The sequence below is a fragment of the Armigeres subalbatus genome, chromosome 3, assembly GCF_024139115.2.
Source record: "Armigeres subalbatus isolate Guangzhou_Male chromosome 3, GZ_Asu_2, whole genome shotgun sequence".
Classification (NCBI taxonomy): domain Eukaryota; kingdom Metazoa; phylum Arthropoda; class Insecta; order Diptera; family Culicidae; genus Armigeres; species Armigeres subalbatus.
In genome coordinates, this window is record NC_085141.1 from 160,574,542 (window position 1) to 160,600,800 (window position 26,259).

At 38.0% G+C, this 26,259-nt stretch overlaps 1 protein-coding gene across 4 annotated transcripts in view; it reads left to right on the plus strand.

Moving 5' to 3' along the window:
• The window catches only part of LOC134220856 (calcium/calmodulin-dependent protein kinase kinase 1-like), a 439,381-nt gene that overhangs the window by 384,701 nt on the left and 28,421 nt on the right, over positions 1-26,259 (plus strand). For 3 of the 4 annotated variants that reach the window (XM_062700014.1, XM_062700012.1, XM_062700015.1), the window contains 7 exons: positions 2,525-2,946; positions 3,553-3,845; positions 7,858-8,031; positions 8,139-8,319; positions 8,919-9,627; positions 9,685-9,871; positions 10,031-18,414. In XM_062700014.1, the coding sequence (XP_062555998.1) occupies positions 2,541-2,946; positions 3,553-3,845; positions 7,858-8,031; positions 8,139-8,319; positions 8,919-9,627; positions 9,685-9,871; positions 10,031-10,069 (1,989 nt within the window). In that variant the 5' untranslated portion in view covers positions 2,525-2,540 and the 3' untranslated portion in view covers positions 10,070-18,414. Of the gene's footprint in view, positions 1-2,524; positions 2,947-3,552; positions 3,846-7,857; positions 8,032-8,138; positions 8,320-8,918; positions 9,628-9,684; positions 9,872-10,030; positions 18,415-26,259 lie in introns of those variants that run through there. The other variant, XM_062700013.1, reaches the window with a different exon arrangement.

The following is a 26,259-nucleotide window of genomic DNA, read 5'->3' on the forward strand; positions in this document are numbered from 1 at the left end:
GCGACTGCTAGATTTTCTAACAATTCTGTGTAATAGCCTACCAATACCTGTATAAGCACTGGGCATATGCGAAATTGTTAGATTCTTATACAAAAAATGTAAGCTCACAAACAAATATTGTAAGAAAAGCTTGCAAAATTGTAAGGTCTTATACAGTATTTGTTTAAGAATCTAGCATTTTTGCATATGCCCAGTGCTTATTAGGGTGTCCCAAAATTGGACCAAGTCTGGGATTTTGGGGGCTCAACCTTCAAATGAAAGCTTAAGGTGTAACAAAAGAAAAATTGTTCTACGACAACTCTGGGAAATGACGTTTAGGGGTGGCCCCGACGCGTTTTATGAAAAAAGTGCATTTTTTATAGGTAACATCGAAAATACCGGTATATCGGAAAGAAATTCGATGAAACCCATCCATTTTATATTTTTTACATTTAACTTAGGGTCTATACTTTATGGTAAAACTTTGATACCGCATGTTTTAGGTCTATATATTTTTCACTGATGCTTTAAAAGCCCAAAATGATTAATTTTTCTTAATATTTTTTTATTAATGCATCCAAAACGGGTATCCATCATAATGCTTTCGAAACTAGTCATACATAGAAAGATGGGGAATTTTATAACGAATATTTTGCTAAAAATAGTAACCTCCTATCTCTATCCGTTTAAAAGTTATTCACGATTTACTGCAGCTTGGAAAAAGACTTTTTGAAATTTCGGATCATAATACCTGGATCATGTTTAAGTAAAAAAACGCCTACTTTTCCATACCAACCAAATGAGTGCTTTATTACCAATATAGCATTCATATGAGTTGCATAAAATTGATTTTAATACTTATTTGGGTGTTATAATGGAAACCCAACGATGGACCAGCAGTAACATGACTGACTACAAATTGTTCAGTTAGTCTGGGTGAGTGCTCAAATAGATTGATGAATATGGTTTCAAAACTACCCATAGGTAGGTTCAGCTATCGTTTCATGGTTTGGTGAGCTGTGCAATGTTTCACGATAACATGGAAATTTATTGTTTTCTGACCAACTTGATTTTTCAACCAGCACGATCATGTGAAATTAATCCGGCTGGATCATTTTGGTCCCGATTTATCGATGCAATCAATTTATCATTGTATTCAGTATTGGTAGGCAAAATAGTCCGTAATTAGTGTAGATTGTTCTTATTTCCAGAGATTCCGTAGATGGTAGATGCCAAATATTTCAATATGCATTATAAAATAATAATGATAACAGTAATTTGTGTAACTAGTTGCAAAAAGATGATTTAATCAGCATGGTTGTACGTTTATCCAACGAGGCTTGCCGAATGAGATAAATACTACGAGTGCTGATAAAATAGAGTTTTGCAATTAGTTGCACACACTATTTTTTGCAATGGCGTAAAATGAGCTTCAATATGGCGTAAAATATGACAAATCGATATCAAAATGATCTAGTTGGATTTGCTTCACATGATCGTTTTTGCAAAAAATCAAGATGGTCACAAAACAACTAATTTCCATGTTATCGAGAAACATTGCACAGCTCGACAAACCATGACACGAAAACTGAACCTACCTATGGGTAGTTTTGAAACCATATTCATCAATCTATTTGAGCACTCACCCAGACTAACTGAACAATTTGTAGTCAGTCATGTTACTGCTGATCCATCGTTGGGTTTCCATTATAACTCTCAAATAAGTATTAAAATCAATTTTATGCAACTCATATGAATACTATATTGGTTATTAAAGCGCTCATTTGGTTGGTATGGAAAAGTAGGCGTTTTTTTTACTTAAACATGATCCAGGTATTATGATCCGAAATTTCAAAAAGTCTTTTTCCAAGCTGCAGTAAATCGTGAATAACTTTTAAACGGATAGAGATAAGAGGTTGCTATTTTTAGCAAAATATTCGTTATAAAATTCCCCATCTTTCTATGTATGACTAGTTCCAAAAGCATTATGATGGATACCCGTTTTGGATGCATTAATAAAAAAATAATAAGAAAAATTCATCATTTTTGGGCATTTAAAGCATCAGTGAAAAATATATAGACCTAAAACATGCGGTATCAAAGTTTTACCATAAAGTATAGACCTTAAGTTAAATGTAAAAAATATAAAATGGATGGGTTTCATCGAATTTCTTTCCGATATACCGGTATTTTCGATGTTACCTATAAAAAATGCACTTTTTTCATAAAACGCGTCGGGGCCACCCCTAAACGTCATTTCCCAGAGTTGTCGTAGAACAATTTTTCTTTTGTTTTACCCTAAGCTTTCATTTGAAGGTTGAGCCCCCAAAATCCCAGACTTTGTCCAATTTTGGGACACCCTACTGCTTATACAGGTATTGGTAGGCTATTACACAGAATTGTTAGAAAATCTAGCAGTCGCTAGAACTGGTAGCCATCTTTCCTAGGGTTTTCTGTATGTACCCAATCATTCTTTTTCTGTATTAATAAATTTACCGAGAGTACAATGTGCTTGTTTTTTTTATCTTCATAAACATTTCTGCAGGCATCAGCCATTGGAAATGGAGGGGGCACTATCGCACAGCATGATACCGACCATGGACAGCGCCAATACAGATGCCGATCGAAAATGCGGCAGCTTAGACGTGAATCTGGATCGAAAGTTCCTAAACAATAATAATACTACTAGCATGAAATGTTTGCAATTCACCAGACCACCTGATCCACCAACAGCACCTGCGTTACTTTTCGATTACGTAGTCGAGCAGAGCATCCAAAGCCAACAACACAATCTCCTAGATAGCGAAATCAAAAGTTTTGAAAACATAAGCTTTAATAGCAATAGTGACAAGCATTCACAGAATAGTCAAGTAGATGAAGTAGCAACCAATTCACCTAGCGTTAATAGACAGCCAGTAGCCACATCCGAAGTCGTAGTTCCAAAGGAATCAAAAATGCCCAAAACAGGTACCGATACAGCGAAACAGTGCGTCAATTTGAATGATACCAATGCCTCAACTAACCAAACCAGCAAACATAATACAACGAAGTCATCACCTGTGACCCCAACGATTATAACGACTACTCCAGAAGACCCATTGAAACCCATCTTCTGTACTAATCACCATGAAAACTCAACTAACCATCCTAACCATAAGCATCAATCCATGTTCGCTCCACCCACTCAGCCATTCGAAGGGACTTGCACGTCCGTGCCCTCCGTCACCATGTATGATATGTGTCACCCAATTGTTAAGCCACCTTTGCCTTCAAATACGACTGAAAAATCGACTAACAATGGCCATCCTTACGATGTCACCGGAGTTGCTTTTGTTGATGCCTCTGCCGTTTCCGCTGTTGCCACAAGCGCCATGGTCGCCAACACTGCATCTGCAGCCGCCGCATGCTCAAACAAACCACCCCCGCACCATAACTACCACCAATTCCATTCCCAACACCACCTGAGCCATCCCCATAACCCACAAACATCCGGTCTCAACAACCCGTCCCCTTCCCACAGTGTCCGGTTCATGACGCAACACATTAAAATCTTACCGAAAACTCAATCCCTAGATCTGGTAGACCACGATGACCTGTTGGAGGCCAGCAATAGGACCGAGTCCCAGCTGGAAATCAACACGGCCGGGGTGACGTTCAAAGGTCGCGTGCTGCCCAAACTGCAACCGCTGGATCAGACGCGGCCCATTTATCCCAATGTGCCGTACAGTCCGTACAACAGCCCCTACGGCAGCCCGCGAAGTGGCCGCCGGCGGACGCCATTGCGTGAATCCAGGCGGGTTTCCATCGAGCAGTCCGGAAGCTTTTTGCAGCTCAATCAATACAAACTGCTGGACCAGATTGGTCAGGTGAGCATAGTTTCCATTTAATTAAATTTTCACTTTTCACAGCATATACTGTTACAGAAGATACGGGGAACATATAGAATAGCACAAAAAATGCACTTGTTCATGAACAAAGGAACATTTACGATGAAAAGGAAAATATCATCCTTTTGTGCGAATCAGGTGATGAAAAGTACGAAGTCATTCCATTGCTTTTATTACACTCCTGACGCGATTTCTCACATTACACTACATTCACTGACTGATGCTGGAGCGAAAACGGTGAAGTCGAATGAGCACTCGAAGAAAGGGAACATCCATTTATTGAGTTACGTGGATAGGAGACATTCCTAGTTAGATGAATTTTGGAATCGGGGCGTCTTGTGCGTTACTAATGAACCATTGAACATTATTATTGTGTCTCGTGACAGAACTACTGGATGACCAATTGGTCCCTACCGACTGCTAAGCAAAAGATTCATTGAAAATACAACACCCTTCTACAACTTGTCTGATACCAAAGAACGCGAATGAATAGATATCTAGGAACCTAGCTATTTTTCTTTTGAAAACTGATATTCATTCGCATTGTTGAATTTGTTTGATTATCACCTAAGAATTGTCATATTGGCAAACACAACACCTCTTCATTCGGTTTGATTTGATCACAAATTGTAGAGTTTCCTGATGACACTAACTATATGTATATGGCTATACACATTTGAAATATGTACGTTTTTAAAATGAGCATTACTTAATTTCCTGAGAAAGTAATATTGAACGCATGGTTGTTTGTTTATTTTAGCGAATTGAACAAAAACCTTACGAATCGCAAATCGTCTAATTGCAGTGAAATGAAAAAAAAGGGATTTTTTAAAACGTCGAAAGATCGTTCTACGCATACTTGAACCAAATTTAAAAAATGCAACTGAGCAAATTGCATTTGGAACAAAACTACATTTTTAATCTTGACTTCATACGAGTAGATAATTAAAAAAAATATTGGGAAAGCTCTATTCTAATGACTTGATTCAAGTTTTAGTTCAGAAATATTATTTTCGGCCGTATTCATGAAAATAGTTTAGCGGGACAGTAATGCCGAGAAATGAGTAATTCTCGCTGAGACCGGGCCACTATTTGCACGAGGTTCTTAAAAACTCCTAAATTTATGTTCATTCAAAAGCTTTTGGCGAATATAAGATCCTCATCAATGAAAAGCTTAGCTTATATTGTGCATTGTGTCCGAAAATCTCAAGTGCATGTTTTTTCAATCAAAAGTTATGTACGATTTCCCAAATTATTTTTTGAAGGCCGATCTGATCAACGAACATTATTTTTATGATTAATATGATACTACGACGTCAGTTCCTTGATTTCATACACTATTTGGCTTAGAAAAAAATTTAAATCATATCTACAACAGTATTTTATTTGAAGGCCTCAAAAGTTTTGAGCATAACGGAGCCGTATTCAAGTTATTGTATTAAATAATTCAAGAATTTTTGTATTGGTAAATCGTACATAACTTTTGATAGAAAAAAACATACACCTGAGATTTTTGGACACAATGCACAATGTAAGCTAAGCTTTCCATCGATGTATTGATATTCAAAATCGGTGGTTGCGAACCTGGTGGAACAAAAGTTTTCAAAAAGAAATCCAAGATGGCGGCCAAATTTAATATAGCTGCTTCTATTTTTATTATTGCAAATAGCGGTTGAGAAATGTTAGAGTTGTAACCGTTTTGGTGAGTCAAGAATTGACAAAAATACATTGTTCCTCTATGGACTCACCACTATAGGAGCACTACCGCAACTATTACTCTTTGCATAGTGTGTTAATATGTCAAGCAAACAATAGATCATGTAGACTACTGCGCTAGCTAGCGCAGAACTAAGAATTGAATACCATTTCTATAAAGCAAGGCGACATAACAGATTCTGCCATAATGATCAATTTATTCCCCACGAGACAAATATGCGTAGAAATTCAACAATGGGACAAATCGACTTGATGTTGTTTTCACTGATTTTTCTAACACATCTAAAACACATCAAATTCGGGCTCTCTGTGATAAAAAGTCAAAATCTTCAAAAACTAACTTGGGACAATTATGCGTAGAAGGGCAGAAAAGGTCGAAGGGACAAAAGGTCGAAAGAAACAAAAGATCAATAAGATCAAAAGGGGCAAAAGGTCGAAATAGACAAGAAACTGAAACGGAGAGAATCAATCTCGCACTAGAGCTACCCTACACAACTGGCAAAACTCTGCTTTTTCACTATTTTTAACAATTAAATAAAATTCATTCAGTGAGAACAATAAATAGATGGATGTTTGAGCTTTTCTAAATGTCACTTCGTTCTCTAAAAAAAAGCGAACGCTCCAAACACACGCGACGAGACATTCGTGACGCGATTCTACCGCCAGGCGACTGTGATTCTGTCGCCATTGGTATGGATGCGTAAATGAAAGTGACTAGCTATCGCAGCGAAGAAATCGCTTAGGTCTGGGGAGCCTTTACACACCGGTGTATTTACAACGCGTGCCTACGTGGCTGCAGCGTGCATTGTTTTGACAGATCGAAGTGACATTTAGAAAACTTAGATATCCGTCTATTATTTGCACTCATTGAATGATTTTTATTTAACTGTTAAAAACAGTGTTAAATTTAGTTATTGAAAAATATTTAAGAATAAAAGAGCAATTTTTTGCCAACTATATAGCACAACTCTGTCTCGCGCAATACAATTTTTATTCATTTCCGAATCAACAATCTTTTTTATCTCTAACAGAACTATCTAGACATTCATAACATTGTTTCATAGTAATTACTCCTTCTTTGAAAATTGCTCATTCTTCAACTCTGATTGATGAGATTAGTGTGTTATTTCTGCTTGAAATTAAATGCATTTCACAAATTCTTTTGGAATATACCCAAACATTTTGTCCTTTTCGAACTTTTATGCCTTTCGACCTTTTGTCTTTTTCGGCATTTTGTCATTTTCGACCTTTTGTCCTTTCGACCTTCTGCCCCTTTCGACGTTTTGTCTTTTCGACCTTTTGTCTTTCGACTTTTTGTTCTTTCGACCTTTTATCTTTCGACCTTTTGTCATAGATTCGGCAAGTTCATCTATGGCTTCATGGTATGTTGAGCTATGAAATGTGGCACAATGTAATGAAATTTGATTGTTTTCGGTAGCAACATGATTTTTCATTTCATGTGAAGTAAATCAGACTGAACCATTTTGATACAGGCTAAATGTGCTAAATGCTTCAGCCTCATACGCAGGAGGTTTGGGTTCAATCCCAGGTCCGTTCCATTCTCCTACTTTAGATCTTTCTTTATATTTCTCATGTTCGCTAGCAATCGCTAGAACTGAAAATGCTCTTCCATACCGTTTCAATTTCTATCCTATACCTTTGAATTGACTATTCTAGCAGAAATTACTAGAAAAAAAGCTCGTTTCCTGCATCCAGTTAGAAATTCTTTCAATGAATCGCCTGCATTGAGCGTGCTTACAGCGGCACACTATGAGTTAACTTTCTGAAATCAGTATGGCGAAAGGCATCTAAGGCTTGATTTCTCAAAATTAAGCACTTTCATCAACAAAATATTTGGTAGGCATGGTAGCGGACACCTTCCTACATAATCGGTACCAAATAGTTTTTCATGAAAAGTTTCTTATTTTGAGAAAACCCGCGTTAGATGACTTTCGCCATACAAATTTCTGGCGGTAAACTCTTGCTGGCTATTTTGCGCATATACTTTAGCGCCTGGATGTGACAGCGGAGGGTAGAAAATCAGCCACTGCCAATAATTCATTCATTGCTTTCTCCGATCTACCACATTGGCAGCTCGTTTACTAAACAAAATTTCTGCCCCTCGAACCTGACCCAAAATAATTTCAATAAGTTTCGTATGAACTCGTGGCAAGTGCAGAAGTATATTCGCACAGAACAGATCTGTCTTGCTAAGAACTAATCGTGCTGATTAAATGGTTGTTACGAATGATTGAACATTTTTATTTCTATCTAGGGCTCGTATGGATTGGTGAAGCTGGCTTACTCCGAGGAGGACTCGACGCATTACGCAATGAAAATCCTATCCAAGCGTAAACTACTTCGTAAAGCTGGACTCATGCGACGAGGACCAAAACGGGGAACATCTCCACTGGACCGAGTGTACCGCGAAATCGCAGTACTGAAGAAGGTAGGAAACGGCGAAATAAGACAAAAACAAATTTGATTCGAAACATGGATTAATATTTAGTCAATCATGAAACATTGATTTCAATTTGTTTCTTTTTCACCTCATAGCTGGACCACCCCAACGTGGTAAAACTAGTCGAGGTGCTGGACGATCCACTAGAGGATTCCCTGTATCTCGTTTTCGAGCTGGTGCAGCATGGAGAAATTCTCAGCATACCGACTGACTGTCCGCTTAGTGACGAACGTGCCTGGAATGTTTTTCGGGATGTTATCTTGGGCGTCGAATATCGTAAGTAGCGTTTGTTTTCTTGTTTCTTTTTTATTGCACTAGTTGGAAAATGGAGAAGTTTAACAGAAATAATACTCAGAAGCCAATATGCTAAACGTATCCACAATGCATGCTTTTGAAACACATAGCTCCCTTAGAGTGAAAGCAGTAGTGATTTAGTTTCATTCCAAGTTTTCGACCACTTCTCTAGTTTGGATCTGAAGCAAAATAGAACAAACTCGCTGGTTTCCCCAGCAGAGTTTTATTCATGTTGCTGCCAAGAAAGGCGCCGTAATTGCAAAGTGGATTGATCAGTAGATAAAATGACGCAAAAATATTTGAATCTCGTGATTTATTCGTGTTTCAAATCTGCAGAACCGTTATACATATTCGATGATACTTATCTTAAAATCTCTTTCATAACAATCGCAATTCCACACTATCTGCAATGTTCATTTGGCTCACATTTCGACAGTTATCAATTGGATTGAAATGGCCGCTTTTGCATATCTCTCATTATAGGAACCTTATAGTATTCAACAAGTCCGATATACACTGAAACGAAATCGAATGAGCGAAATTCGCGATTTACTTATTGCTCAATTTATTTTCCATTTTAGTCCATTACCAGCGGATCATTCACGGAGATCTGAAGCCGGCAAATCTGCTGATGTCGGACTCGGGCAGTGTGAAAGTAGCCGACCTGGGTGTTTGTAACGAGTTCCTTGGGGAAGACGCCGCAATGAACAATGGCTCAACGGCTGGCACGCCGGCTTTCCGGGCACCTGAAACGCTACTACCTGGGCAGCATGTCTACAATGGCAAGGCAGCCGACATTTGGGCGCTTGGTGCCACCCTCTATTCGCTAGTCCATGGCAATGTTCCTTTTATAGCTACTTCGGTTCCTGGTGTGTATGAGAAGATTAAAAATGATCCCCTGCAGTTTCCTCCTACGAGCACGATAAGTCCAGAGCTACGAGATCTGATTGAAACCATGCTGGATAAAGACCCACAGTTGCGAATCACGCTACCACAGATCAAAGATCACTGTTGGGTAACCAAATTCGGTCGGTATCAATTGCCCAGCGAGGAAGAAAACTGTCGCCTTGTTCAGATCAATGATGAAGACATGACAACCGTTGTGAAGAGCATCCCAAAGCTAGATACGCTAATACTGATAAAAACTATGCTCAAAAAGCACTCGTTCCTAAATCCATTCACAAGAGGCATTTCTGGCCGTACGCCTCTATTGGGAGGTTCCCGAATAGAGCGGTTCAGCCGGTCTGGGAGATCTAACTCCGCTCCTGGAGACTACCACACATCAGAAAGGTAAGAATAAGACAATCAGTATATTAGGATGAACATTGAACAATAACTGTATTCCAGACAACCCTCCAACGAATCACTTTTGCCCTCGGTAACGGAAGGCGTTTCCAGCCCAGGAGAAAGTCCTGAACAGTTGTCACCACACAAAGTACCCAGCATAGTGTCAACTCCGTCGCAGGATTCTTCCAATACCGCAACGGCGACAGAGCCCGATATCGTCGAAGAGCCGGAGAGCACAGACCACATGGTAAATGATGACGTTATAACCTAGAGGTGCTTGGTAGTGCGTAGCAAATACGCTAGCTTGGCTTTATATTCTTATCCTTTCGAAAAGAATGATACCAAATCGAACTTTTCTTTTTCTCTCTGTTTCTTCCCCTCTCTGTTTTTCTTTTTCCTACTCTAGAATTTGCCAAATCGTGCATACTTAGAAGTTCTGCTCTAATTCGATGCTAGTGATTCCTGATTTTAGATTAGTGTCCAAAGATTTTTAACACTCTCAAACCGAAAGCAATTGGTGAGACAAGCTACGTGTAACTTAGCTATGCTCATTCATCACTATTGTTTTTCAAAAAATTCTTATTAACATTAAATAGATCCGTCTCGCAATTACAGCAAGTAGCCCGTAAGAAGTGTCGTTCAACGTTGTTACTTTTTATATTTGTTAGATTTTACTTGTACTTATTGTGCATACGGAATTTTGACGGTTTTTTGCATTTAGCAGTGGACAAAAGAAATGAATAACAAACATTATATGAATAGCTTTGAATATTTCTAATGTTGTCGATACTAAAAGGAAGGATTAGAAGCAGTGTATATATTTACAATATTTGACCTTTTTATCACGTAGTTCAACTATTAAAGATGTTTTTAAAAGTCAACTAATATTTGAATACATGCATAATTCTTGACCAAAAATGAATGTTTAACTACTTAAGAGTTGGATATTACTTAAAGCTCCGCAGTAATGAGCTCTAAGTCATAGATTCAGAAATTTCACGCTTTAAACATTAATATTTAATATTGACTTTGGAATGAAAATTTTAACAACAGTAAACAATCCATATTGTGAATATCACAACTTGCCAGGACTGTTTGAAGTTTTATCAGAACTGAATAAAAATATTGCCCTATATTTTACATAATTCTAACACTGGCAAGTTGTGATATAGTGTCTTGTTTGGCTAATCTTTCCCTTTGATTCTTATGAACCTAATAAATTGAGCTAGCAACTATATTCAATGTAAACAAAAGACAATTATCCGATTTTAGCCAATTGAGAAAGAACTGTTAAATATAGAAAACAGGAAGAAACGCTAGAGGATAAAGCCCATGATGATAGATTTCCAACCACTTAAGCTTTAATATGATACCTACATAGTGCTATAGTGCATCGTAGCGAACTGACAAACGAGAACCGTTGAGTTTCGTCACCATTAGTGGCAATCATACATCGGGACCATTCAGTTGTTTAACACGTTCCTATAAGGCAACACATACGTACACGTATGCACTAAACGCCTTCTGTCTCTAATCAATGTATTTACACTTTCTCACACTCACACGCATATTTATAAAATGTCTACATGGATCTACTACAAAAACACTATCATAACAATTTAGCATGGATCATTTTGTCGGGTACAACTATACAAATATACACATTTGATTATCTAGTGAAAAAAAAAACTTTGTGAAGAGCAATCCCATTCCCGGCATCGAATTCTATCACATTTTTAAAAAGTAGTGATGTTCTATCAGAGATGTCCTACACAGTTTGCTCTTTTATTTTTCCCAATTTTTAACAATCTAATAAAACTTATGCAGTGAGTGCAACCAGTAGATGTTTATTTGAGTTTTCTAAGTGTTACTTCGATCTGTCAAAATAATACACGCCGGAACTAAGCGAGCGCGCGCACAGCAATTTGTATTTACTGTGCGCACGCCCCCGTGTTGTGAGATTTTGTAGCATGCCTTTAATCCTTCGCGTTTCTGTAGAGAATGAGAGGAGCAGATACGAAAACATTACGTGGTATCTCTCATTGAAATTGATAAACTGCAGTACTGCTCATGAGCATGAGTATTATGACCGTAGAATTCGTAGTTGCTATTCTGTGATTGACTAGAACTTGTGAAATTGTACAGAGAACCTAATGAATGGGGCTTTTGGGGTTAGCTATTTCTTCTCGATGTACATATTTCTGAAGCTTTTCAGTCAATAACAGCGCAAGCCACGTCATTACGGTCATACATGAATCACCTGCATCTCAATTGTCTTGGGAAAGGGTAATGTGTAAAAAAGGATATTTCAAATCGCGTGCCAAACCAAACCACTATTAATTAACTTACTGACCCCACAAAGCAGAGCAAAATATTTCGGATAATAATGTGACCGTTCTGCGTACTGTTAAACACAATAAAACGCGCTATAACTAATTTACTTTCCGACCGCACTAAGCAGAACAAATTATTTCGAAGATGGCGCAATCGTTCTGTATGCTGTTCAGAGCACAATAAAATTCGCTTTCTGTTATACGAAACATGATCGATTGCGTACTAATAATTTGCCACAGCAGCCGCACAAAGTAGAGCAAATTCACCAGAAGAAAATGTTTCGTGTCCTAAACGAACACGACTGATCGTGCATTGATTAATTTGCTCATTAAACGCACAAAACAGAACAAACCCAATCGGATGTCAAACATGTTCCGCGTCCAGTTTTGAGAAAAGTACAGTAAAACTGAATATTGACACCGAACAAACTGAGACAGTTTATTAAAAATAAAATGTAAACGACATTTTGACATTTTTTCTTCATCGATAAACTGTTTGTTTGCTGCTGCGTGAGAGTCTCGTGCCATGTTAGTATTGAACTTAATTTCTAAATTTAAAAAACATTAAAAATTAAGAAAAAAATAAAAGTTATACGTTGTGAATTTTTTTTACATAAACATTAATTGTGGGAAGAGAATATAGCCGTAATCCGTAATTTTTTTCTTTAACTGCATGGCAGGATGGATGGTAGAAGGAAATGTTCAACCATTCCCGTCCGCGTCTTGAACGGAACAAGATGGATCGCGCAATTATGAATTTGCTCACCACGCGCACAAAACACAACAAAATCATTCGGATCTCGATAATCATGTTTCGCGTCCTAAACGAAACACAATTAATCGCGCACTGAATACTCTGCTCAATAACCGCACAAAACAGAACAAAATCACCCGGATCCCGAACATGTTTCGTGTCCCAAACGAAATACAATTGATCGCGCACTCGATTTCATAAATCGTAAAACTGACAGACAAAACTAGAACTCCTGAAAAGTCGTTTGGTTCCCGAAAATCTCATGGAAGCAAAACTCCTGTTAGCTGGCTAGTCTTAGGAACAATGTACCGTGCGTCCGCAATTGCCGCTTCAATTATGCACTGTGTGCAAGCTGTAAATGCCAAGCAAAAAAAAACAAATTTACAATTATTGTATAAAATATTGGCATATACAATTCGACAAGGTTGTAATACAATGAATGTAATATTTTTATACAGTTTCTATATTAAAATAATACAAGCGTGTAAGATTTCAATACAATGGTTGTATTAAAATCTTCAGAAATTGTATATGCTAAAATTGTATACAGTTTCTGTAAGGTCATTATGCAGAACTGTACTGAAATCTGCCATCCGCTGGTTGGGACATTAATGTTACAAGGGCGTTCTCCCACGATTGATGTATCATCCAAATGTGGAAAATCTTAATTTGTCATATACTCCTATCTATAAATTTGAAGATTTTACCCAATCTACATAATTTGTTCCGTCTTTCTTAATCGCCGATCGTCGATGGTCGCTTCAATATCGACTCATGGAGGTTTGACTTAATAAGCTCTTATATCCTTGAAAAATGCTTTTTGTTTCGACTCAGCCCAAATAATTGGCAAGCGATCTTTTTGAATAACTATGTATTTCGCATGAACCACGTGCTGAGCAACCTCCACCGCTCGCAGAGAGAGGATTCGTCTATCCCCCTGACATGGCATGCTGTCCCTGCTATTATCACCCTTTGTTTTTGTAAATGAACGGTATGGGTTCATGATATTGAATCCAGAAACAGTAATCCTACATTATATTATAAAAAAAAAGAAAGTATTTTCCCATATACAGTATACCCCCGCTAATCCGACAAATGTATGGTTCAACTGTTAATCTGACAGTCAAAGCCATACAAATGAACCAAAACAAACTCACAGCACAAATTTGAAAACTGACATAATGTGTTTAAAAGGGTGTTGATACTGGGAATTATCGACGATGAGCGGGGGAATACTGTATCGACAAAATGATCCATGAACTTCAACTTAACAGAAAAATACAAGTAAAAGTTCACTCTTCAGTCACTTTGCTATAGTCTGGCGGATAACAGCAGTGTACTGCCGATTCTGAAATCCAATCTGAAAATGAAATATTCTTCACACGTGTATACAAATTAAAATATACGTAATAAGTGCAACAAATATTAATATTCTTGTTAGCATTTTTTAAGGATAAACAAACCCAAGGACAGGACAATTAGCAGCGAAGGCCGTGTTTATTTGCTGCAAAGTCAAATGGTTTTGATTCCATCAAACTATAGTGAAGTAACTAAATGCAGTTTACTTAACGCCGAAATATATCATTCCAGCCCATATATACAGACTCAAAATACAACGAGGAAAGAGTAGAAAATGTTTACCATTATGTAGAAAAAATCATCCAAAACTAATAAATCAATTTTGGAATGTTTGTATTTCTGTTATACAGTGTATATAAAACACCATTAAGAAAACACTTAGAAGCTTTAATTAGTCAGCATGATTATACCCCCTTCAATCACGAGTTTCGGTAGGTATGAGCAAGATAAAAAAAATTAAGGGAAACAAATTAGGGCCAATCATTTCAGTCAAAAAATATCAAGCATATCAACCAGAATGTTACATTCGAATATCTTTACAGAGATTTAGGAGAAAAAAATCGGGTTTAAAATCGAACAATATGGTGCAAAAATAAAAATATTTTATTTGAGTCCATGAGTACTAATTCCAAATATTTAGAACCAATTATTTCTCGTAAAGAGCTTATCCATGATCCATGGTCATGTAACAATTGCCCCATACTCTATTTGCATACTTACGATTGTTATCTCTACTGAACACTTTTAAAATGTACACAAATAATCTTTAATGTTTTCTCTTCAAGTCGTAGACATATTTCTATGTTCAAAGTATATTAGATGCGAAAAAGGCGGTAGTAAAGAACAGACCGTTTTTCGATTTGAAGCATTTGAAGAGATTAATACAATTCGAAGAAAGAACCTGGATTCCAAATTGTTCACATATTTACAAATCAAGAAGACGAGCTCGCAGTTTACCATTTAAACTCACACTCTGTTAAACTCGACGTAGATTTTGACCTCAATTCTAGAGTTTGACTTCAATTGAATGTTATGATTATTTTTTCTTCCACATGAGAACATTTTGGCAAACCTAGCAAGTATGAAACATCACTATTTTTTTTAACTATGAATCTCATTCGCGATTAATCGGTAATTGCTGGAAATGTCGCAAAAAAGTTGCTTGTAGAAGCGCAGAGTAAAGAAGTCATGTTCCACACGCAGTTCAACAGATAAGAATGAGTTTACTCCATAAAAATCAAAATAATCACCAACCATCATAGTCGCAATTAATGTTTCTGAAGCTTGCGAAACCTTCGTTTTACTTCCATGCAATCAAATAAAGTAATATTTAGATTTTGCCGGCCAAAACAACACAACAACATTGTTGGTACCATTTAAATTACATACGTACCTACTATTTGATTTTTTTTTTGGTAAAAATAATGTTTGCCGTAGGTGCCCTCACACAATGCTCCATCAGATTGTTCTCTCTACTGACCGATTTGTCTGAAATTGTGTCCATATCATCAGAGCATCAATAAGTGGGCGGTCCATATTTTTTCCATTCTAATTTGAGCCACCCTAATGTAAGGTGGATTACTGCTAGGGTTTTAGTACCGGGAGTACCGGTACCGGAATTCCCGGGAATACCGCCCAATTTTCGGTACCGAAATACCGGTACTGGCTTAATGAAAGTACCGGTATTTTCGGTACTAAGGAAAAAGTTTTGGTTAAAACTTCCGATGGTTAAAACCTCATTTTTGAATGCAGCAGCTAGTAAGAAAGATATAATTTTTTTTTCTAAAATTTCAAACACCTGACAATAGAGGTAATAAACTATAGAGGACGATTGTCGCTGCGGTTCTTTTTGTTATCGTCCCCAAACATGTTGGCTACCTATCTGTCAAAACGTACTAATTATTCCTTCGTTGACATTTAGTGCCCTATCCTTACCAGCAAAAGATGTTTCGCCAGTGACGACAGCGACAATCAGTTAGGACAAACGTCAGGCGTCCGATGACGTACCTCAAGACAATCAAACCGCAACGACATCGTCACATCCAAAAAAATCGTCACACTTCATCAGTATTTTTTCCATTCGTCCCCGCTTGAGGCAAGAGTGTTCCTGTAAGTTCGATTACTGCACCAGGATTCGTAAAGATTGTAAGACAAAAGTTAACTTACAACGACTCAGAAAAAACTGAAAGGAAAATACTTGTTAATGCTTCATGATTCAATAGCAACAGTTCGCCCTACTTCTGTAGAAAAGATATTTTAGTTACTAGATAAAGATTGTCGCTGTCGTCGCTGTCCGAAACATCTTTTGCTGGCGAGGATAGGGGAGCTAAATGTCAAAGAAGGAAAATCCATACGATTTGACAGGTATGTACCACACATGTTTCGGACAGCAGAACAAAGGAAACAGTAGCGACAATCTTTATCTAGTAACTAAAATATCTTTTTTCTGTAGACTCAGAGAGAGCTTTCTCTGTTTCTGGAAGCTTCGCTACTAAAATACGATCCCTTATGTCTGACGAAACATTGCATATGCTGTGCGTTTTGAAAGCATATTTCAAGGAAAAGGACAAGCTCCAAGACAAGTGTTGAATACATACAAAGCAGTGAATAAAGTTTGAATCGTTACCATTTAATTCTGTATTTTTATTGATTTTAATGATTTTCGAAAAAAAATCTTCCAGTATCGGTATTTTCCCGGTGCTCCCGGTACTGATGGGTTCAGTACCGTAGTACCGGGACTCACCAAAAAGGGTCAGTACTAAAAACCCTAATTACTGCTTGTATTACAGCTATAATACTTATCTTCTCTAGATTCAAAACAGTGAATTCAATGAACTTTTATCAAATAGATAGCTGTAAATCGTATTTGACCTTCAAATTTGAAACGGTACTACCGTACTTGTACTCAGAGGTTCCCAAACTGTGGGTCGCGACCCCCAGCGGGGTCGTGGGCTGTTCAGTGGTGGGTCACGAAAGAAAAATCTTAATTCATGACTTTGTTATTCTTTTGTCCCACAAATCTATTCCATATTTTGAATAAGGATCTAACTAATGATGGGATGATTAAAGAACAACAAACCTGACGAGGTCAACGGCTTTTTTTGGTTATACGATATTTGGCAAGTAGAAAGAAGTCCTATACAATCCAAATGTAAGCCCCGAACCCAATCCAAAACCAATCCTAATCCAATTCGTATCCGATCTATCGAATCCAAATCTATTTAAAATCTAGTGATGAACTTTATTTATTATTTAAAAATCACTTTAATAAAGAAATAAAAAAAAATTCAAATCTAATCCAAATCTATTTCAAATCCAATCCAACTCTAATTCAAATCCAATCCTAATCAAATTGAAATCCAACTCAAATCCAATCTGAATAAATTTCAAATCCAATCCAAATCCAACCCAAATTCAGTTCAAATTGCATTCAAATCCAATTAAAAAAATTGACGAATTTTTGACAAATACAATGATGGGATATAGGGGGAAAGACGGCTTTGGCAGGTTTTGTTCTATTATTGGCAGGGGGGTTTTTGTCGACCAAATTTTATGAAATTTGGCCACAATATTCTTTGATATGCAAAGAATGTTTAGGCCAAATTTGAGTCTAGTCAGTCATAAAAAACCCCCTTGCCAATAATAGAATAAAACCTGCCAAAGCCGTCATTCCCCCTAAAGCAATTTATTATAATTTGTCCAATCGAACGCGAACTCATTTTTATCTAATTTCACAAAATCAATGCATTTGGTACCTGGTGGGTCGCAAGCAATATGGGATTCTGCTAGGTGGGTCGCATATCCAAAAGTTTGGGAACCTCTACTATTCTATTCAGCCTATTCGTTGCTATACTCCTATAGAATGAAATCTAAGTTTTCCGTGGGCCAAATTCCCGAGTTGCAAGGCTGGCAAGATCTGTAAATAAGACTTTCAATATGCCCTACTAAATGCGAATATTATTTTGAGAGGGTTTCAATCGCCATATGAGAAACATGAAGGGGTTATCCTCGAAACAAACGTGAAAAACATAATGGAAATAAATTGAAATGTGATTCAACCAATGAGTTAAGAATAGAATGTAACATAAATTTCGAATAATTGTTATTATGTTAAAGATTAATACTTTCTCGTGGACAATATTTTTCTAATTACATTGATAGTTGTTTGAATGTGCTAGCAGCTAAGGTACGGTATAATTGCGAAACATGCAAAGCACCCATCGTATGCAGTATAGGTCCATTCCTTTTTCAGTAATAAATAGCACAACGTTTTTTCTAATGCAATTTTTACTCAAATCAAATCTATTAATAAAGTTTTACCAATTTTATTTAATCGGGTTTTCAGCGAGTCCACAATTTATTCAGTAGTAAAAAGTATCCGAAAGCCGTCCATTGAGGTCATATTTCAGTAAATGAAATAAAGAGGGACTAATTGTCTTTGTTGCCAAATTCAAATTGAGTGGAGGCGCTTGGTACATCAGCGCAGTTAAAAAGCGCCCAATGGAATCATGAAAAAGCTTAATTTGCTGCTATTTCATTTTTCATTTATTTAGTTTACATCTAAACAGATAACACTGAATCAACAATTTGACGCCACAATACACGGTTCGAGGCTGCATCTCTCCATCCTCGAATGCACCCCACGCTCGCCAAGTCGTTTTGCACCTGGTCTGCCCACCTCGCTCGCTACGTTCCATGCCGTCTCGTACCTGTCGAATCGGAAGCGAGCATCATCTTTGCAGGGTTGCTGTCCGGCATTCTGCAACATGCTCTGCCTATCGTACCCTTCCGGCTTGAGCTACCTTCTGGATACTGGATTCACCGTAGAGCTGGGCGAGCTCATGGTTCATTCTTCGCCGTCACACACCGTATTCTTATACACCGCCAAAGATAATCCTAAGCACCCGTCTCTCGAATACTCCGAATGCTTGCAAGTCCTCCTAGAGCATTGTCCATGTTTCATATCCGTAGAGGACTACCAGTCTTATCAGCGTCTTGTACATGACGAATTGGGTGCGATGGTGAATCTTTTTTGACCGCAGTTTCTTCTGGAGCCCGTAGTTGGCCCGACTTCCACAGATGATGCGCCTTCGTATTTCAAGACTGACATTGTTATCAGCCGATAGCAAGGATCCAAGGTAGACGAATTCCTCGACCACCTTGAAGGTAACCCCGTCAATCGTAACACTGCTTCCCAGGCGGGCTCGGTCGCGCTCGGTTCCGCCCACTAGCATGTCTTCGATGCATTCATCACCAGTCCAACTTTTGTTGGTTCACGTTTCAGGCGGGTGTACAGTTCTGCCACCTTTGCAAAGGTTCGGCCGACAATGTCCATGTCATCCGCGAAACAAATAAATTGACTGGATCTGTTGAAAATCGTACCCCGGCTGTTACACCCGGCTCTCCGCATGACACCTTCTAGCGCAATGTTGAACAACAGGCACGAAAGTCCATCACCTTGTCTTAGTCCCCGGCGCGATTCGAACGAACTGGAGTGTTCGTCCGAAATCTTCACACAGTTTTGCACACCATCCACCGTTGCTTTGATCAGTCTGGTAAGTTTCCCAGGGAAGCTGTTCTCGTCAATAATTTTCCATAGCTCTACGCGGTCTATACTGTCGCCTTGACATCAATGAACAGAGCGTGGGTTGGGACCTGGCATTCACGGCATTTTTGAAGGATTTGCCGTGCAATAAAGATCTGGTCCGTTGTCGAGCGGCCGGCTTGATAACCTCCCACGAACTCATTCACTGTTGATGACAAACGACGGAAGATTATCTGGCGGCACTTTGTAGGCGGCATTAAGGATGGTGATCGCTCGAAAGTTCTCATACTCCAGCTTATCACCTTTCTTGTAGTTGATGAGCTCAGCTCCGATACCATCCTTACCAGCTGCTTTATTGGTCTTTAGCTGTTGGATGGCATCCTTAACTTCCCTCAAAGTGGGGGCTTGTTGGCTTCCATCGTCCGCTGAACTGACGTAGTCATCTCCTCCGTTGCCTTGACTTTCACTGCCTGTACTCTCAGCGCCATTCAAATATTTCCCATAGTGCTGCTTCCACCTTTCGATCACCACACGTACGTCCGTCAAGATGCTCCCATCCTTATCCCTGCACATTTCGGCTCGACAATCCATACAAAATTTTTAAATGATTCATTCAAAAAGTGTGACATAGGGGGGAGGGGGGTTGAAAAAGTCAATTTTTTGCGTTACGTAATTAATGGATGTAGCTTTGTAGTTCTGAATCTTTTGCGTTATTAACGAAAGAAAAAATCTATGAAGGGAAATCGATCAATGCAGTTACGCTCTTATGAAACTATGCGCGAGATATGATTTGTCACGATTTGTCATGTTTTTCAAGCTTTCTTCTCCTCGATGTACTATTAAGTACGTCGACTTCTTCAATTAAGGTTCAAGAAAAGTTGGACGATGAATAGTACTTCCTGAATGATTTACCACCGACGTTGTGTCGTCTGTCTCTTTTCGTCCTTCGAATGTGTTGCAGTAGGGCAACACAAACACTCATTCAAAAAATACGGATTTGTGTAGTGGTTTGATGCCAATCTTTGTTCCCCCTTAAATGCAAGAAACAGCTGCTATGGACAGTATGAGCTGAACCTGAAGGCAACCATGTGTCTTTACTTTCAGCAATTCTACTAATCGTTCAATCCGTTCTGGACGTCAAATAGTCGATATGACAAAATTTCAAACCTTCTTAAGGACTGTATGTGTATTTAATAGATTCGCTGAATATTGTCAAAATATATATGTCTGGCTGAACATTCTTATTTTAACGTCAAATAGAGATAACATAATTAGCTTTCCGATTACTATCAATTTGGTTGAACAGCCGTGACTATTACTTTATTTTCAATTTAAATCCCGTTTCTTTAATTGTTTATTCTCGCGAAGGATAAACAATTGAACAAATCAATGAAATGCTAATACTGTAGTATAGAAGTTGCATAGTCACATCACTTTCCATGGTGAATCCCGATCTATGTTACTGATTACCCCACCCAAGTAACACAACTTCTTTCCCGTGGTAATTGTGGAGATGCAGAGGTATTCTCGGTCTCTAGTAGCAACAATAACCACACACTAATAATCCCTCCCTTCCCCAACTGACTGTAAGGACTTGGCCGGCGCCGTTATTGATCAACATTTGAGAGCTGCTGAAACGTGTACTTCGAGAATAGATGGTAAACCCCAACCACTATTCACTTGGATCGTAGTGCAGTTTGCACCAGTTCTGATCAATCACGGAGTAGCAACCATTGATATGTACAGTCAGTCTAAGCTAAGCTTAATAGATTCGCTGAATATTGACTGTTATATCACAGATAAGTTACATGGAGCATCCTCTAAAAAGTTTATTCTTACTTTCGGTGAAATTCAAATTGTAGTTTGAATGTGAAATGTTGCACAGTTTGTTTTTCTTAAGGTCTTCTTCATGCTCGCTTAATTCTTGAACTGTGCTTACTCATACGCTTAAACCTGGCCTAAGTGGAGGTGAAGGCCTTCAGTACGAAAGAGGCGCCCAGAAAAGACTTCGTCAAACGCGCTAGGAATCCACGACTTTGCCTGCTAGACAAATTTTCAGTACATATAACTAATTCTGTTTAGGGGTCGTTCAACAAGGGGGTCTAAGATTTTGTGACACTGCATATACTAGGTATACAAAAAAGCGTGACAGAGGGGGGAGGGGGGTCTGGAAATCTCAAAAAGTAGTGGACGTCATATATGAATCGTCCCTTACTGATTTACACTCTAAGCCTGACGTACTAAAATTGCGTTAAATTCGACGCATTTTCGTTAAAAATAGAATAACCTCAAAAAGTAAAGTAACAGATGCTTTTCGTTTTCTGTTGAACATTTCCAACAAAACACTGAAGGTTTTCTAGAAGAAAATTAAATACGTTTTTAACGACTCGGAATGGGGTTTCGTAAATTGTAGGCGTCAATATATTGTCAAAAATATTTAAAAATAACCTTTATTATTTTTTTCAGCGGCGCAGCCAAAATTTTGAGTTATTTGAAGTATGATATGAGTTCAAATTAGTTTAGAAATTCCGCGGAATTCCGTTTAATTTCGTTAAAAGCTAACTTTTGATTGTAAATACTTGGAATTGTAAATACTTTACAGTTTTTACCACATCATAACATTATGCAAGAATATACTTTGATGCTCACACTAATACTATGTTGAAATTAGGGTGGTCTAAGGGTCTGTTCATAAATTACGTAACGCTTCTGGGGGGAGGGGGGAGGTCCAACTTGCGTCATACTTTGTTACACTAAAAGGTGGGGGAGGTGGGTACTACCAAATGTTACGCATAACGCAAATAAAAATTTATTTGAATGTCTTTTTTTTAATCACTGATTGAATTAATTGCTGTTTATCGTTATCGTATATTAGTCATTATAGAAATCAAGCCTGCTGATATGCGTGAAAATACCAAGCGAATATTGTATTTCTCGACACCACAGTTCCGCAAAACTATGTATGTAAATGGTTGTGATTGCATTGATATCCTTGATTTTTGATCATATGCCGTCCCTATTCTAACAGTAACAGTGTAACAAAACCCAAATGCTTCAGAGAAGGAAAAAAAATGCCTTTAAAATTTTCACAGTTACGCGTTACATGGGGGAGGGAGGGGGTACCAAAAATGTTACTTTTTGTTACGAGGGGGAGGGAGGGGGTCAAAAACTCGGATTTTTGCGTTACGTAATTTGTGAACAGACCCTAACCGGTAGTACCGAAACCGGTAATACCGGTATTACCGGTCAATTTTGGGTACCGAAAATACCGGTATTAGAGACGGAAAATACCGGTATTTTCGGTATTTCAAATCTTTCTGTCAGTATAAAAATCTCGAATAATTTTCACCTAGATGTATCAGCTTAACTGCCTGTAATCGCATATCTGTCCCATATTAAACCCAGCATAGCTGGCACAAATATTCGATTACAAGCAGTAAAGACTCATCGTGAAAAAAATACTTTGCCCGAGTAAGCATTATTGACGACGTTCACACTACAACAAAAATCGATCAACATGGTCATTAATCATACCTGTTGCTTCATTTTCTCAGCCATCTGTCAAACTACGAATGACCTTTTTTCTTCAATGAACATAGTTGACATCGTCGAGAGTTTTCCCGCAATGTATAAAATTATGAAAAAGGTACAAGCCGTAATAGTTCTTCCCCGGAGATCACTTTTGAAAAATGATTTTCTGCAAAAATATATCCGTTTTGAATTCGGAGAAAAAATTGATTTAGCAATATAGTACGATAGAATAACATGTTATCTATGCGCAAATGGGTCCATGAGTTGAAACTTTAATACAAATTCAACTTCACTGATGATTGTTTGGTGGTTGGTAAAATAATTCAAGCCCTCGGACCGGTTCAAGCTGCTGTGGAACTACACCTCAGTGAGTTCTGCACTCTATATGAAGCCAACGTGGCGCTCCAAATTATGTTGGTAAAAATATTAAATCAAACCACAGAAATTTCTTCCACTTATTCGATGCTTTTAAGGAGCGAATCCAAGACAGACGATCCAAATACGCCAATCTTTTTGATTTTTTGAATAATTCTGCCGTGAAGCAATCATCAGAAACGATTTTGGCATTTTTTTTTCGAGGAATCCAGAGCTACTTTGATTAATCAAGCGGACGGGATTTTGAAGCGTCTAATCATTCCTGATGCAATAGTTGAAACTGAGACAACGACCATATCTGACGATCGGTAAGAAGAAGATGCCTTTATGGATAGTTTTTCTGGTTTATCGTTTAAAGAACAACTTGTGAAGAGACTGTGGCAGAGCAAAACACTTGAGTTGCTGGTGGCAAATACGTTGACGCCAGGATCCTTGCATGCAATCTGTAAGGGATTCTCCTACACTGAATCTGAAGGGATTAAGCGCAAGTATTTGACATTGTTTTTTGACGGTCTTGGAACCATTCATCCAATTTCGTTTGAACCAGAAAGGGCATTCTCAGTAGTTGGCAACATTGCTAACAAAATCCAATTCGGATTGGGAGATGAGTCGCTTAGTATGTAATGTTAGGGTGGTTCAAAAAATCGATTTTGCTCTACAGTGCTCATCTGATTCTTTACCATGTTCTGAGTGTCCTCTGAAAATTTGAACTCATTTGGATTAAAACTGATTTAGCACAAGCCGTTTCAAGTTTGCATGCAAATTAGTATGGGGAAATTTATTTTTTTCATTATACTGTTAATGACGCTTCACCATCAAGCGCATGATAAAAGAAAACCTACATAGCTAAAAGGAATACTCAACAGCTTTCACTCAGTGAAAACCGCATCTCAATTAATCGTTCCAATAATTAGTAATCGAATTTAATTTATACCGTGGTTTTCTGGAGCTAATTGCATAACTCATCAACAGGCAACATTGCTGCTCGTGGCCCGAAAGATAGCACACACAAATTCAGGCTACTATGTTGCACTGCACATTTCAGTGATGCCCTCAAAGAAGTTTAATGATCATGACTAAAGATTCGCAACCTGTCTTAAAATCGATTACTAATTATTGGGACGATTAATCAACATGCGGTTTTCGTTGGGTAAAAGCTGTTGAGTATCCCTTTTAGCTATGTAGGTTTTCTTTTAACCTGCGCTTAATGGGGAAACGTCATTAACAGTATAATAAAAAAATATATTTCCCCATACTAATTTGCATGCAAACTTGAAACGGCTTGTGCTAAATCAGTTTTAATCCAAATGAGCTCAAATTTTCAGAGGACACTCAGAACATGGTAAAGAATCAAATGAGCACTGTGGAGCAAAATCGATTTTTGGAACCACCCTAATGTAATGTCCACTTTAGTTTCGCTTTGCCCAGCTCAACAAGCAATGATTTTAACATCTGAAGCTTGTCAACAAATATTGTTTTTCATCCAAAAGTCCAAATCAAAAGTTTTTCTTTTAGTACCTGACATTTTCACAAAACCGGTATTCTACCGGTATTACCGGTATTGACTCCACCAAATACCGAATACCGGTATTTGTCCAAAATGGCCAATACCGACCACCCTAGTTGAAATTTGTATAATACATACACTAACACGGTTAACGCTTGAACTGTAATTTTAGGTTTCGCGAAAAGATGATTTTTGCATTCATAAAATCAATTCTCATTTGCATCAATTGTCCCTTTTTCAAGGGAATTTGTATCACAGGTGACCATTATAATACTATTAAACTAATCCCATTCAATTGGTAGTTGTTTGTACCAAGAAAGCTGTTAATTCAAAGATTTTACACTTACCCCAGGTATCAAACACTGTGGGGGAAGTGGATAATGTTCTAATTACGAAATTTTTTTCTTCCCTCCAGGGTTTATTTCGATAGCTGTGAATCTTAATATGTTCCTTTTTTGTTATCATTGTGATTCCAGTGGTGATTGGACTAATATAAATGAGAAAATGCATAATTAATACACCTATCGGTATTGATGACTTTCACATGTTTTACATATGAAAAACGAACAGTGGGTAATGTCTGTGACATAACCGCTAAGTGGACGTAGGACTTGACTTGACCATGCCTTTAAGATACATAATATGTCCAAATTTCTCACATCAACTATTTTGGATAAATAATCGGCGTTGCATACCATTCCTTGGCAAAATCTTCTCATCAAACCGACACAGAAATCAAATCTACCTCGAACAAGAACCATCAAAAACAATTCCGGAAGTATCTGTCCGATCACGGAATATTAGCCTCGACAGTGGCAACCTTCCCACTGAAGGACTGCCTGAAATAAGCCACAAGTTTGCCCAGCAGGGGTTGTAGGGCCTCCTAATCCGTGCGATAGCGACTGAAGGAGAACATTATTTTTAACTCTTAGAGCCTTGAAAAAGGCTGTTTGCTTCGGCTAAGTCCAAAAAGTAAGAAAACGATCTTTTCAAATAACCGCGAATTTCTAGTGGTGGTATAAAAAAGACTGAATGCTCTGCGAGCGAATGCACTTTTCTTTTATACCTTATTTTGAATCTTCTCTGCTTCCCAATTGGTGGGCCAATAAGCCAGTGTCTTGTATCCCGCTTCTTTGTCAGCCAAAGCGTCATCATCATCAACACGTTCGAGAAGGGCTTCTTCTTTTTTACGCTTGTTGCTCGCTGCTGGCGTCTATTTCCTAACGGGACT